This window comes from Diaphorina citri, unplaced genomic scaffold, assembly GCF_000475195.1.
Source record: "Diaphorina citri unplaced genomic scaffold, Diaci psyllid genome assembly version 1.1 scaffold655, whole genome shotgun sequence".
In the NCBI taxonomy this organism is placed as follows: domain Eukaryota; kingdom Metazoa; phylum Arthropoda; class Insecta; order Hemiptera; family Psyllidae; genus Diaphorina; species Diaphorina citri.
In genome coordinates this window covers 50788-67176 of record NW_007378088.1, presented here as the reverse complement: position 1 = coordinate 67176, position 16389 = coordinate 50788, and the positions used below count along the sequence as shown (strand labels likewise).

The following is a 16389-nucleotide window of genomic DNA, read 5'->3' as shown; positions in this document are numbered from 1 at the left end:
TTGAGTTGAGGCTCTGCCCAAGATAACTTTCTTCAGTGGAAACTTGTGCCTTTTACTAACATTACTAACAAAAAATGTGCCATTGGACAGTGAGATTTGGTTCGGCCTTTCCACTGATGATAAGATCACAAGCGGAATTAGGGGACCTTTTAATTTAAAATTAAAGTTACTTAGATGACCAAGAATTTCTAGATTTTCTTTAAAGTTTCGAGACAAGAGCTCAACTCAAGTGATATGAAGAAGAAAATCAAAATTTCCCAGAAAAAAACTCTGGAAAACTGTGGTCCAGAAAAGTACGTAACTATTAGATTAATACATTTTAATAATAAACTAGGTAAGGGTAAAAAATTAAACCAAAAACAATATTATAGAAGACTAGAACTATGCAACAACTCATTTAGATTTTCCTAATTTTAATTCTAAAATAGCTTTTATTATTGTTCTTTCTCCCCTTTCTTTCTAAATTTCACTTGGATTATTTTGATCAGCGCATTTGGGGAGTTTTTTGCAAGCCCTTTTTTTTCCATTAAGGTGTTTTTGCTCTCAACACAATTTAAGAAAAAATATTATGACGTAAACATGTGAGTAAAATTCAAAGTGTTAAGCCTCGAAAAGGAAGAATTAAGAGGGACAGATTGAAAGCTTAAGAAAACTTTTTCTTTCATGTTTTATAAGTTCGTGTGTCTATCAAGATATACATTTTTTAGTATTTTATGCAAAATATACGTAGTACATTTTTTCTCTCAATAGATCTTGTATTGGGAATTCAGTCTTTTTTGCTATGAGAAGGAAAATGGATTTTTATTTATTGACTTTGTTTGGAGACAGGCGTTCATTTAGGTAGGTAACTACCTACTTTTTTTATAAAGACTTTTCCTTTATTAAAATTTATAAAGTTTTTTCTCTCTTATAATGGAAAACTTAAGTTCTATGGTAGGTTAAATAAATTAGGTATTTCATTGGGACGAACTAAATAAAATAAATAGACTATCTACAAAAAGAAGAAAACTCTGAAATAATTTAAACCTATAACTTAATTAATCATATAAACAAAATGGAGTTATTTAAAAAATCTTTTTTCTATACCTAACTGGCTACGGGCTATGGCTACTAATCAATTCATAATATGTATATTTATCTTAAATTAATAAAATCTGATTTTTGAAAATTTAGAATAGGTAAGAACTACAATGTTGCAACGCCTACTGGTAATGTACTTGGACCGACCCTAGTGACTATACGGGTGACCAAATGCAACCCTTCCTCCAAATTTTCAAAAATTACATTACCCTTGTAGAAGTAAATCTCAGTTTATTCCAATTTACAAATTACAATAGTATATTTATCTTAAATTAATAAAATCTGATTTTTGAAAATTTAGAATAGGTAAGAACTACAATGTTGCAACGCCTACTGGTAATGTACCTGGTCCGACCCTATTGACTATACGGGTGACCAAATGCAACCCTTCCTCCAAATTTTCAAAAATCACATTACCCTTGTAGAAGTAAATCTCAGTTTATTCCAATTTACAAATTACAATAGAAGGTCTTCCTGTCCATGGCCCAGAGAGACCCTGTGCTGGTCGCCTTGATAGTGGCAGCCCGGGGCATATTGTACAGCAGGGCCAACTCGCCGAAGCTGCCCTTGTCCTCGTAAGCGTGCATCAGTTTGTCCTCGCCGTCTATCTCCACACTTGCCTCGTATCGTCCTCTGTAACAATGAGGAATTAAATTTCATAACAAATTCGGTCCATTCTTTTATTTCATTATGGTAGTTATTTCTACTGCTCGCATAGGACTGAAAGTGAAAAGTCAATTTACTCCAGCAGTAGGCTAGTACCATAGGTCAAATCCTCAAATTATATCAAGGATAAACCTCTATACCTCGGCTGGGATTGAACCCACGCCCTCCTGTTTACCAGGCAAGTATCTTGACCACTACACCACAAGGCAGGTATTTAAGATGTTCCAATTGTTCCATAGAGGGAACTGTAACACCGTGGTCTTATCATCCCAAAATCGACGAGAGGAGAGGGACAGGATAGAAGAAAGCCAGGCGTTCCGAGAACGAAAATTATCCGTTCAGGATAAAGTCCACCGCTCGTGTATGGTAGTTATTTCTACTGCTCGCATAGGACTGAAAGTGAAAAGTCAATTTACTCCAGCAGTAGGCTAGTACCATTGGTCAAATCCTGAAATCATATTAAGGATAAACCTCTATACCTCGGCTGGGATTGAACCCAGGCCGCCTGTTTACCAGGCAAGTATCTTGACCACTACACCACAAGGCAGGTATTTCAGATGTTCCAATTGTTCCATAGAGGGAACTGTAACACCGTGGTCTTATCATCCCAAAATCGACGAGAGGAAAGGGACAGGATAGAAGAAAGCCGGGCGTTCCGAGAACGAAAATTATCCGTTCAGGATAAAGTCCACCGCTCGTTGCCTATTCTTCATGTCTACATCACTGAAGTTCTGTTTCTGAAAACTAGTCACTTACGATTCAATAACATAGAAGAAGTCGCCATCATCTCCCTGTCGAATAACAATGTCTCCGGCTTCCACTGGCTTCTCAAACATGGCGTCAATAACATCGTTCATTTGGTCCTGGAAATAATATGCAATATGAAATGAGCGTGAACTCGTACCACGCGAACCACTCGTAAACTTTGTAGCCAAAACCAAATGTTAGCCCAAAGCAATCACCTTAGTTAGGGCTGATTGAGAAGCTGACGAACAACGCCGACCCCGTCTGTACACGGAAAAAGGCGAAGAAAAAAAAGAGAAGATGAAATGAGTGTGAAAAAGTTGAGGAGAAAATAAGAGAAAATTGAGAAATGATAACTATTGGTTTGTTAATAAACCTCCTGTGTCTTTTACCCAATGCCTTAGCAAATCCCATAGTAGGATTTGTAACTGGTAATTTCTCAAGTCCTTGAAGGATTTTTTCCTCTCAAGAGGTTTTAACCACTCATTTCCCACTTAGGAGTTAAAAGGTGAGCATGAGCACCTTCAAAAGACTCGATCGAAAATAAAAGATTCTAAGTAATAGACTAATACTTGAGGTACATAACAATAATATAGGTATCAAGGTTCTCTCATAACCCATTCGGTAAATATGTATATAACAATCATGCATCACGGTTCTTTCCGTTTCCCATCCTAGCCACAGCTTCCTGGCTCTGTATTCCTACATCCTCAGACTCCCTGTCGAATAACAATGTCTCCGGCTTCCACTGGCTTCTCAAACATGGCGTCAATAACGTCGTTCATTTGGTCCTGGAAATAATAAGCAATATGAAATGAGCGTGAGAAATAGAGAATACTTTAGTACAGTAATAAAATGGACTTTGAAGTTCTCAAATAGTTGAAAACTAAGATATTTTTTCATGGTCTTTTTATTATTATCGGGTTTATGCGACCCACACTTTTCCGCTTACAGAGATGAGCGCCTTAACCACTGAGTCGGGAAAAAAATGAGGGAAATGTTGAAGTTTTAGTAGACTAGGAACTTAAGTATTTACCTGGTTATGCCCGCCACTCTGTGGTTATGTTGAGTTGAGACAGGATATTGTTTCTACAGTTTGGCATGGGAGTGGTAACTTAAAAACAAGGCAAGTTAACAACCTTGTCTATCTCAACCCGGTACATAACCACAAACTCAGGCCATCTGACAGACAGACGGTCTGAGTGTGACTGACGGACGCGCATAGGTAAGAATTGTAACAATAGTTTCTCAAGGTTCTCCTACCCCCGTATGTAGGTATAGGTACCTATCCTAGCGACAGACAGTTTTCTGGCTCCGTATTCCCACATCTTCAGTCACTTACACTATCCAGAGATCTGAAAATGAGAAGTTCCAAGAATACTGCACTATTTACTTGCATGCCCAGGATCTATTCTACTAACTTCTCACTCCAAACTTTGCACTCTACAACTCTCACACAGATCATAAACTATGAACACATTTATTCTGTATACAGAATGTGATATATACGTACAAGGTTTGGAGTGAAGTTGTTTGTGGAATGGACCATGGGACCTTGGCAGCTCTGTACCCTACCTAATGCAATTTGGGAAATGTCCGGGTTTTCGATGGAATGTCCGGGTTTTTGGAACCAAATGTCCTACTTTTTAAAAATTTGATCTGGAGACCCTTCCCGTAACAGATCAAGCATCTTACCATCATCTATGTCATCTTCTGGTGTTGTGGGTTCCTCCGGTGTGGTTCTCCGATTCAGTTTGAGTTTGGTAAAGAAGTCCACTCCATATTCTATGACGTCAGACGGCTGTTCTAGCAGATAACTGATAGTAAACTCTAGTAAGATATCCCTCAGTTCATCAGGTACACTCACTTTACCTAACTGTGCTCTATTCATGCTGAAAAACACTGGCTTCTTCAAGGTGATGATTAAGGTGTTTCCAAAAGAGCCAAACAAACCCTGGAACGGCTAACCGACCAGAAAAACACGGGAAACTTTCTCTTTTTCTCATATTTTGAGTGAGTTCGAGTGAAAGAGAGCGTGAGAGTGTGAAGTGAGTATGGAATGGGACGAGAAGAGGTAGGTTAGGTAGAGCTAAGAGTGAGAGGTAATTTGGGAGAGAAGTGGAATGGTTTTTGGAAAGGCAAAAGAGCAAGGCCCTGTGATTTGATATTATTTCTATTTTAATTAATTAATTATTAAACTAATTCGATTGTCCTAAAAAGTTGATTTTGGAGCCAACTGGCATATTATATATTATTCTGTTTTCTCCCAGTACTGAAAAAGTTGATTTTGGAGCCAACTGGCATATTATATATTATTCTGTTTTCTCCTCTATTTGGATACATACCCATCTGGAATCAATAAAAAAGATAAGTAGCATTGTCAGTTATTTGTTCAAATAATCGCCTTTTTATTTCCGGGCCTTGGCCCGGGTTTCCATTTTGTAACCTTAGCGTCACAAAACTAGTCACTTACGATTCAATAACATAGAAGAAGTCGCCATCATCTCCCTGTCGAATAACAATGTCTCCGGCTTCCACTGGCTTCTCAAACATGGCGTCAATAACGTCGTTCATTTGGTCCTGGAAATAATATGCAATATGAAATGAGCGTGAACTCGTACCACGCGAACCACTCGTAAATTTTGTAGCCAAAACCAAATGTTAGCCCAAAGCAATCACCTTAGTTAGGGCTGATTGAGAGGCTGACGAACAACGCCGACCCCGTCTGTACACGGAAAAAGGCGAAGAAAAAAAAAGAAGATGAAATGAGTGTGAAAAAGTTGAGGAGAAAATAAGAGAAAATTGAGAAATGATAACTATTGGTTTGTTAATAAACCAAAAAAGAGAAGATGAAATGAGTGTGAAAAAGTTGAGGAGAAAATAAGAGAAAATTGAGAAATGATAACTATTGGTTTGTTAATAAACTTCCTGTGTCCTTTACCCAATGCCTTAGCAAATCCCATAGTAGGATTTTTAACTGGTAATTTCTCAAGTCCTTGAAGGATTTTTTCCTCTCAAGAGGTTTTAACCACTCATTTCCCACTTAGAAGTTAAAAGGTGAGCATGAGCACCTTCAAAAGACTCGATCGAAAATAAAAGATTCTAATAGACTAATACTTGAGGGACATAACAATAATATAGGTATCAAGGTTCTCTCATAACCCATTCGGTAAATATGTATAACAATCATGTATCACGGTTCTTTTCGTTTCCCATCCTAGCCACAGCTTCCTGGCTCTGTATTCCTACATCCTCAGTTACTTACACTAAAAAAAAGTTCAAAAACTGTGCTATCACACTGTTTAAATCCTAAATATTTGGAATAAATATCATTAACCTTACGACTTACGAGTATAATTTATATCATATTGCGATTTTTTTTATTAAAATTAGTAGGTATTGTGAATGGATGACTAACATAATACAACTCTTAAATTAATCAGGTGCCAGTGTATTTATTTCATTTATTAATGAATATTTAGGTACCTTATCGTCAGGTTTTCGCGTAAGATCGATATGTTTAAGCGTTGCGCTGTATCAACCTTTTGATTTCTTTTAGAATAACTCAAAAGTTTCATATGAACAACATTATGGTTCCAAATAATAGTGATCTTGGTAAAATAAGTACTGAAAATGAGGATCTTCTTCACGCTCTCCGCCAGACTTCGCCTCTGTTCGTCTGACTTCGGGTAGATAACTTTGGGCCCCTCGTCTTCCTCATCGTCTTCAGGATTGTAGGACTCCGCGTACACTGACTTCCGCCGAGTGTTGAATCTGGCGACGGGAGGTTCTGTAAACGACAAGTAGAAAATAAATTAGTGGTTGAGAGCCAAACATTACTAAGTAACCCTCATTTATTTAATTTTGCTTACTTAAGTAACTCCATACACAAAAAGCCCACCCTGAAAATAAGTACTCTGTAGAAAGAAAGAAAAATGGTACAAAAAATATGGAAAGTCAATGAGACTTTCTCCGTAAAAACCGTCAGTGATATATCTGTCAGTTTAGGAATGTTTTAAACTTGGGACAGTAGCCGTACTATATCATTGAAAAAGTTAAAGGACATTGAAAGTTTGAACTATGTTTTTCGTTCCCGGATAGACATGGTTGTAAAAGAACATGCCTTACTTGGGACAGTAGCCGTACTATATCATTGAAAAAGTTAAAGGACATTGAAAGTTTGAACTATGTTTTTCGTTCCCGGATAGACATGGATGTAAAAGAACATGCCTCGATGTAATGCGAAAGTGGTTCGCAAGTCAAATCTTTATAATATGACAATAATAATAGAATCAAGTCTTATTTGAATGTACACTGACTTCCGCCGAGTGTTGAATCTGGCGACGGGAGGTTCTGCAAACGACAAGTAGAAAATAAATTAGCGGTTGAGAGCCAAATATGACTAACCCTCATTTATTTAATTTTGCTTAACTCCATACACAAAAAGCTCACTCTGAGGCTTAGGTGTAGGGGCAATTCACTGACTTCCGCCGAGTGTTGAATCTGGCGACGGGAGGTTCTGCAAACGACAAGTAGAAAATAAATTAGCGGTTGAGAGCCAAACATTACTACTTAACCCTCATTTATTTAATTTTGCTTAAGTAACTCCATTCACAAAAAGCCCACTCTGAGGCTTAGGTGTTGGGGCAATTGCCCGAAGGGATGGGTTAAGCTTATAGGAATCTACTAACGTACTAACCCACATTTACCTCAAGTCGAGAAAAATCGTGTTAAAATCTCACAAAGCTCTTGGAATTTTATTTTTATGGTTAGACACTGACTTCCGCCGAGTGTTGAATCTGGCGACGGGAGGTTCTGCAAACGACAAGTAGAAAATAAATTAGCGGTTGAGAGCCAAACATGACTAACCCTCATTTATTTAATTTTGCTTAACTCCATACACAAAAAGCCCACTCTGAGGCTTAGGTGTTGGGGCAATAGCCCGAAGGGATGGGTTAAGCTTATACGAATCTACTAACCCACATTTACCTCAAGTCGAGAAAAATCGTGTTAAAATAAAGCTCTTGGAATTTTATTTTGATGGTTAAGTAAATTTGGATTTTATCCGCTCAAATTTAGTTGAAATGAATGTCTGGTTCCAGCCTAGTTAGCTTGGAGGGTAGAACACCTGCCCTGTAAGCGCTAGGTCGCGAGTTCAATTCCTGCCCGAGGCGGATTTTAGGTCCATTTCACATTAAACGCATAGAAGAGCGACTTTGAGTAGCGCATAGTCGGCTGCAAAATCCAAACCTATAAAAGAGTCTGTAGAGTTATAGAGGGTCTTTAATTGTCTCTATCATTTTCATTGGGCTAGACAATTCTATCTGATTGATCAAGTGAGCCATTTGAATAGAGAGAGTTAGTTGTACAGGCTGCCTTATTTGAAAAGGAGGTTAACTAGAATGACTACTTCTAGGCAATAAAAAGTCAATAGATACCTACAGTACAAATGTAGACTTGTCAATAATAGAATGATCTATGAGTCTCACATGCCCTCATATAGAACATGGACAGTTATTGATCTTTCCTGAACCAGTACAATTATTTATTGTTGAGCTAGGAATGTATTGTAGGTACAAGGTAGTTGCTTATTCCTGCAATCTATAAGGTATGGGGCACATCTAGTACCAACTTCCATAGACATTGAGGATAATTAGGTAATTACACTAATCACACACCAACTTGACTTGAAATGATGCACTTGGTACAAGTACTAATCCAGGTCTACAACTCTGCAGTGTTTTGTTGAAAGAGCCTTTTGAATTTTGCATGAAAAATGGTCAAAAATAGACCAACATCATACCTATGTACTTAAATTCTACATGAGATTGAAGACAAAAAAAAAGTGAAGATGAGAAATTGAAGGACAAGACTACATAGGTAATACCTACAGAGAATATTTTCAGTTTTCAGATGACTAGTACCAACTTCCATAGACATTGAGGATAATTAGGTAATTACACTAATCACACACCAACTTGACTTGAAATGATGCACTTGGTACAAATACTAATCCAGGTCTACAACTCTGCAGTCTTTTGTTGAAAGAGCCTTTTGAATTTTGCATGAAAAATGGTCAAAAATAGACCAACATACCTATGTACTTAAATTCTACATGAGATTGAAGACAAAAAAAAAGTGAAGATGAGAAATTGAAGGACAAGACTACATAGGTAGGTAATACCTACAGAGAATATTTTCAGTTTTCAGATGATAACAGGGAATTAGCTGTACTTAGCATTCTTTACAATAGTGCTTGGGTATGTAGGTACCCTGTACCTATGTAGTTAGGTACACTGCTAATCAGATGCCTAGTAGGCAGTCCCATAGTCTATATGTAGGGCGTGTAAGGTGGCCATACACTCAAAATTTCAACACCTCTATAACTCTATAATATGTTCAGATTCACACAACTGGGAAGGTAGGCACCTACTTATACTACTTGTCTATGCCAATGTATGAAGAAGCATGTGCATGAAATGTGTAGTAATATGCATGGTGATGGAAATTAGTGCCCTACATGCCCTAAGTGAAGATGAGAAATTGAAGGACAAGACTACATAGGTAATAGGTACCTACAGAGAATATTTTCAGTTTTCAGATGACAACAGGGAATTAGCTGTACTTAGCATTATTTTACAATAGCACTTAGATACACTGCTAATCAGATACCTAGTAGGCAGTGGCATAGTCTATGCGTGTAAGGTGGCCATACACTCAAAATTTCAACACCTCTATATTATATTCAGATTCACACAACTAGGTACCTACTTATACTTGTCTATACCAATGTATGAAAAAGCATGTACATGAAATATGTAGTAATATGCATGGTGATGGAAATAAAATTAGTGCCCTACACGTGAATTTAGACCATGCTACAGCATTGCTAGTAGGATCCAGCAGTAATCTATGTACTAAAGTAGGACTGATCAAATTGTAGGGTTAAAGAATAGTTAAATAACAAAGGTGGTAAGATAATATTCAGGAGCTAAACCAGCAACCTATGGCCCAAAACCAAGCTTTTCTCTAGGGCCCTTGACAACTTTGGGACACTACCTATTTGATGAGAGCTATGTGAGGATAAGAAATTGAAAACATATTCACCTCAGAACTAATTCAGTCACAAACCACACTTGATGGTGTCTAACTTAGCAACCTATGGCCCAAAACCAAGCTTTTCTCTAGGGCCCTTGACAACTTTGGGACACTACCTATTTGATGAGAGCTATGTGAGGATAAAGGCCTAGACACACCAAAAAACCGCTGAGTATTACAACCCATGTTTATATGAGAGCTGACACACCAAAACCTCGGGGCCCACTCAGCCTCGTATGGAAAATGAGTAGCTATGACATATAAATGCACATAGCGACTGCTGCCAGCATGGTAGATAAACATTAGATGTTAGGATTATTGAGATATTGATAAAAATCATACAATGCTGCAGTGAGCTCAAAGTTGTGATATATAATAACACAAAGAAACTGCATTTGAACCTATTTTATTGAACTGCAGCCTGCATGAAGTTTGGAACACTCAAATGTGGCCCACATCAAAAAGAACAAAAACTATGGCAAAACCCGTACCGTAACAGTAACCTTAAAACATGAGCAGAATGAAGTTTTCTTTTTTCTCTCTTTGTGTATAAGTACTTAAGTAGTAGGATTATCCTTGAATTGAAAATTTGAATACAACCAAAAATGACATGAGAAATATAATGATAAAGCTCATTAGACAGAAATAAAGGATGAGTGTTTCTTGAGGGGTTTTTGGGCTTGTTGTTGTAGCAGCAACTTCAGATTATTCATATTTGTAAAATATCAGCCACACAGACTTGAATTTGACCTGATCCTCCCTTATCAAAGAAAACATTAGGTAAAACATTAGGGGGCATGGTTGGTCCAGTGGTAACGTGCTTGCTAGCCATGCAGAAGGTCCTGGGTTTGAATCCTCCACACAGACTTGAATTTGACCTGATCCTCCCTTATCAAAGAAAACATTAGGTAAAACATTAGGGGGCACGGTTGGTCCAGTGGTAACATGCTTGCTAGCCATGCAGAAGGTCCTCAGCTTTGAAGAAGTGACTCTTACAGACATACTTGGGATTTGTAACATGGAAATCGGTAGTGTCCATAATCCTAACCTAAGAACCTACAGAACCATAGCAGACAGCTTTTGCTTAAAATATGCAGTGGTTCAAGTGAACTGAAGAACATAGATGAAGGGTGTTATGGGTCCCCAAAAGCTCAATCAGGCTCAACTGGAAAGTGAATGGGGTATTGGTCAATTTTTTTAGAAATATTTTTTTTTTTTTTTAACTTTTTGTGTAGCGTGTAGCCCCTTCAAGGTTGCATACTTTTTGAAAATTTCTGGGGGGCAGCTGCCCCCCCCCCTTCGTACGCCCATGAAGCTTAGCCCTAGTTAGAACCACCAGTCACCATCACCTGTGTAATCCCTGCATGTATCCCAGCTCTCATAAAAAAAGAGGTACCTACCTCTATGATTTCCAAAATTCCATTAAAAAGCAAACTACAGAAGGTGTATTTTCCTTTTTGGGAAACTGACCTCTGGAAAATTTATTAACAAACTCCAAGATGTGTTCAACACAGTGGGAACAGATGCTATTCAGCTGCCTCAAATTGTCGTAGTTGGAACTCAAAGCTCAGGGAAAAGCTCTGTCATTGAAAGTCTTGTAGGCAAATCATTTCTACCCCGAGGAATCGGTATTGTCACACGGCGACCTCTCATTTTACAGTTGTACTATTGTCCCAAAGATGACAGAGAAAAGCGAACAGCTGCTGCAGGTAACAGACTTTTTATTCTTTTATGTAGCCTTGTCTAGCTGCCTTGATTTTTTAGGTCGCTAGCCCATATTTGTAATACCAACCTATTTTTCATTGCGGGGGGAAAACGACCACCTTTTTATTAATTATTTCTCCTGAATAGTTTGGAGATTAAAAATATTCATTCGATTTTTAAAAATTAGATGCTTGAGTTTTACAAATTAAAAATCACGTTTAGGTGGATTCAAAAAATTAAACCTATCTGTTCTATTTTTTCATCTGTTGGCCAAACGCTCAAAAGTTGCAATGCTGATGGCGGAATATTTTTAAAATCTTGGTGGAAATTCCTGTTTCGATAGATTTTTCTGACACGAGAATGAAGAAATGAAAACTGATATCTCCACAGAAATCAATTTATGGATTCAAAAAATTAAACCTATCTGTTCTATTTTTTCATCTGTTGGCCAAACGCTCAAAAGTTGCAATGCTGATGGCGGAATATTTTAAAAATCCGGGTGGAAATTCCTGTTTCGATAGATTTTTCTGACACGAGAATGGAGAAATGAAAATTGATATCTCCACAGAAATCAATTTATTTCTTCCAAGGACCTGGTTCAGAGAAAAATACAAATAAATAAAAATACGAATAAAAAAATCCCTACTTTTTTGTAAACCCTCCCGAGGATCCAAGGTCCGCCACTGAAAAGTAAAATTTCCCTCGTCTCGTAAACATCTGTTTCAACGAGCACAGAACTTTTTCAAATTTTTTTGGTTGCTAGAAAAATACAAATAAATAAAAATACGAATAAAAAAATCCCTACTTTTTTGTAAACCCTCCCGAGGATCCAAGGTCCGCCACTGAAAATAAAATTTCCCTCGTCTCGTAAACAACTAAACATCTGTTTCAACGAGCACAGAACTTTTTCAAATTTTTTTGGTTGCTTTTGCAGGATCCAAGGTCCGCCACTGAAAAGTAAAATTTCCCTCGTCTCGTAAACATCTGTTTCAACGAGCACAAAACTTTTTCAAATTTTTTGGTTGCTTTTGCTTTTTGAAAAAGCAGAAAAAGCTCCAGAAGGGACCAGAAGTCCAAAAAGTTGTGCTGCAAGAAGTTCTAGTCCAAATTTTTGCTCCCACTTTTAATCCCAGAAATTATTTCTTATCATTTATGCCTTTTGTTTAAAAATCTACTAGGAGAACTTATTGACTTTGTATAACGTTCTACAATTCCCAAACCGGCTGAGTGATTTGACAAAGGTAAGAAGAAGAAACTAGGGTTGAAAGGATACTATTGATCATTTGATCCTACAGAAATTTAAGAGATATCATTGGAAAGAGCAAGATATGAAGATATATGCTAATCCAAGAATATATCATTAAAGTCTAGTTCATTAAACTTCTCAGAATTATTTTCTACCTCTCTTTGAAGGAAGAAAAAAAAATCAACATGGTTGCAAGTACCTAGGAGAGGTTTTAGAAACCATCCACTGAACTTGACCAAAATCATTATTTGGGTTGTTACAAGCTCACATCATAATCGTCAGCTCCCATGGTGCAGTAGTCACTGCACTCGCCTTGCACATGGGAGACCCAGGTTCGATTCCCGTTGGGGGGGTCAAGAAATTTGTATCATGCAAATGATTGATTCTGTGACTGGATGTTTTGGGGCCCACTCAGCCTCGTATGGAAAATGAGTAGCTATGACGTATAAATGTGCATAGCAACCGCTGCCAGCATGCTAGATAAACATTGGATGTTAGGATTATTGAGATATTGATAAAAATCGTACAATGCTGCAGTGAGCACCAAAGTTGTGATGCGGGGCCCACTCAGCCTCGTGTGGAAAATGAGTAGCTATGACATATAAATGTGCATAGCGACTGCTGCCAGCATGGTAGATAAACATTGGATGTTAGGATTATTGAGATATTGATAAAAATCATACAATGCTGCAGTGAGCACAAAGTTGTGATATATAATAACACAAAGAAACTGCATTTACGCCTTGCATGTGGGAGACCCGGGTTCAATTCCCGGCAGGGTCAAGAAATTTGTATCATGCTAATGATTGATTCTGTGACTGTATGTTTTGGGGCCCACTCAGCCTCGTATGGAAAATGAGTAGCTATGATATATAAATGTGCATAGCAACCGCTGCCAGCATGGTAGATAAACATTGGATGTTAGGATTATTGAGATATTGATAAATATCATACAATGCTGCAGTGAGCACCAAAGTTGTGATATATAATAACACAAACTGCATTTACATATCCATATTACATTTGTATAGCTTTGAAGAAGTGACTCTTACAGACATACTTGGGATTTGTAACATGGAAATCGGTAGTGTCCATAATCCTAACCTAAGAACCTACATAACCATAGCAGACAGCTTTTGCTTAAAATATGCAGTGGTTCAAGTGAACTGTAGAACATAGATGAAGGGTGTTATGGGTCCCCAAAAGCTCAATCAGGCCCAACTGGAAAGTGAATGGGGGTATTGGTCAATTTTTTTAGCAGTCAGTTTTCCAAAAGGAGAATACACAGTTCCATAATGCCCTAAACATATTTCCAAAATTCCATTAAAAAGCAAACTACATAAGGTGTATTTTCTTTATTGGGAAACTGACCTCTGGGCCATAATCCTAACCTAAGAACCTACATAACCATAGCAGACAGCTTTTGCTTAAAATATGCAATGGTTCAAGTGAACTGTAGAACTTAGATGAAGAGTGTTATGGGTCCCCAAAAGCTCAATCAGGCCCAACTGGAATGTGAATGGGGTATTGGTCAATTTTTTTAGCAGTCAGTTTTCCAAAAGAAGAATACACAGTTCCATAATGCTCTAAACATGTTTCCAAAATTCCATTAAAAAGCAAACTACATTACTTAGGTGTATTTTCCTTTTTGGGAAACTGACCTCTGGAAAAAAAACCATTGCTCCATTAATTTTCTATTGGAGCAGTTGTCACATGTTCATCCTGTGAGGAGAAAATGGTTCTAAAGAGTACCTTGTGGTTGTGGTTACTCCATTCATTTTCTATTGGAGCAGTTGTCACATGTTCATCCTGTGAGGAGAAAATGGTTCTAAAGAGTACCTTGTGGTTGTGGTTATGCACAGGGCTACCTTCAATTTTCCAAACCTTAACCTAGCCTACTTAGCCCTGTGTATAATGATCAACTGTGTAATCTGTGCATGTGATTCACTATTACTACTACATATTAGTGATTAATGTAAACTGTAGACCACAAGTCAACCACTGTGTGTGAGATCACAGTGTGATTCATATTGCACAAGAAGAAAAGCATGTGCAACAACTTGCCTATGCCTAACTTAATAAATTCATAATGAATCTGTGCATGTGATTCACTATTACTACTACATATTAGTGATTAATGTAAACTGTAGACCACAAGTCAACCACTGTGTGTGAGATCAGTGTGATTCATATTGCACAAGAAGAAAAGCATGTGCAACAACTTGCCTATGCCTAGAGATTAGGTATTTGTGATTAATTCAAACACATGAAAAATAACTTAATAAATTCATAATGAGTAAGTAAGGTAAATCTAATTTCTTTTGTGTCATATCTTTGGTCCTCAATCTCAATATCCCACATGCAAGGCCATTCCAGGTACCACTCTATTATTGGACCTGATACCATGCCATCAGAGTTATTTTAACTCACATGACTTTGTAAGACTACATATCTATTTATTTGGGAATAAAATTGCCCCATAGAACCACAGCCTAATCAAAATTATTTTTCATTATTTCAGGTTATGCTGTCAACATTATAACAGAAACACATTTGCAGTTCACTTGCACCTGTAGATTTCACTCACCATGGAAGCTCTCATTCCAGTTATTAACAAACTCCAAGATGTGTTCAACACAGTGGGAACAGATGCTATTCAGCTGCCTCAAATTGTCGTAGTTGGAACTCAAAGCTCGGGGAAAAGCTCTGTCATTGAAAGTCTTGTAGGCAAATCATTTCTACCCCGAGGAATCGGCATTGTCACACGGCGACCTCTCATTTTACAGTTGTACTATTGTCCCAAAGATGACAGAGAAAAGCGGACAGCTGCTGCAGGTAACAGACTTTTTTTATCTTCCTCAACTTGGTGCTGATTAGATTTTTTAAATGGACTACAAAAAGTCAATATTCAAATTTACTTACTTGTTGAATCCTCAAAACGAAATTTTGTTGTTATCACGGCGACCTCTCATTTTACAGTTGTACTATTGTCCCAAAGATGACAGAGAAAAGCGGACAGCTGCTGCAGGTAACAGACTTTTTTTTATCTTCCTCAACTTGGTGAGGAAGTTTTTTTAAATGGACAACAAAAAGTCAATATTCAAATTTACTTACTTGTTGAATCCTCAAAACAAAATTTTGTTGTTATTATTATTGCCTATTATTCTTGCTCAGTCCTTCTTAAATTTGTTTGGTTGGTTGGTTGGTTGGTTGTTTTTTTTTTTCTTTTTTTTTTCAAACCACCTACTAGGTGTTGTTTTGTGATTTTGTGAAAGGAACACACTACTTCTGAATCTGATAATCTTATCAAAATACCCTTCTTTGAATTACTCATCCCTATTCTCCCATTTTCCCCGTCAGGCACAATGGATCTGGATGCTTGGGGTCAGTTCCTGCACACCAAGGACAAAGTGTTTCGCGATTTCGACGACATTCGGCGCGAAATAGAAGACGAAACCGAGCGCCTGGCCGGGAAAAACAAGGGCATCTGTTCTGAACCCATCATATTGAAGATCTACTCGACAACTGCTAAAGAAGACGCTTGTGGCCTGTGTCGTAGCATGTCCATCCCGTAGTATGCCTCTCATCAGTAGTATGTTTAAGAAATCCTAGTAGATTTTTTCCTAACTTTAAAAACAGTTAGAAAATGTTCCATGCTGACTGATTCTAGAGTATGAAAATTCCTTTGAGAGTCCTGGAATTGAAAAAGATTTTCTTTTCTCTCGTAATTTCTCGAGCTAACACTCGTTTTGGTCATTTACGATTAGTTTTTGTGTTTAAACCCCCTCAAAACAACGTTTACCCTATGAGTTGTAATCTTCGAAAAATACAATTTTGAGTTGTAATCTTCA

At 37.5% G+C, this 16389-nt stretch overlaps 2 protein-coding genes across 2 annotated transcripts in view; one reads left to right on the top strand and one right to left on the bottom strand.

Moving 5' to 3' along the window:
• Window positions 1-1529: 1529 nt before the first annotated feature.
• Window positions 1530-12827, bottom strand: LOC103510899 (cAMP-dependent protein kinase type II regulatory subunit-like). Its single transcript, XM_008475601.1, has 8 exons — window positions 12807-12827; window positions 7272-7305; window positions 6972-7009; window positions 6810-6843; window positions 6129-6280; window positions 3833-3856; window positions 2503-2609; window positions 1530-1713 (listed from the first exon to the last, which is right to left on the bottom strand). Exons 1-8 carry the CDS (start codon window positions 12825-12827, stop codon window positions 1530-1532), a joined length of 594 nt encoding a protein of 197 aa, XP_008473823.1.
• Window positions 12321-16389, top strand: part of LOC103510898 (dynamin-1-like protein) — a 22883-nt gene continuing 18814 nt past the window's right edge. Inside the window, exons 1-3 of the mRNA XM_026824840.1 lie at window positions 12321-12533; window positions 15060-15373; window positions 15899-16084. Of these exons, the coding sequence (XP_026680641.1) occupies window positions 15127-15373; window positions 15899-16084 (433 nt within the window). The 5' untranslated portion in view covers window positions 12321-12533; window positions 15060-15126. The remainder of the gene's footprint in view (window positions 12534-15059; window positions 15374-15898; window positions 16085-16389) is intronic.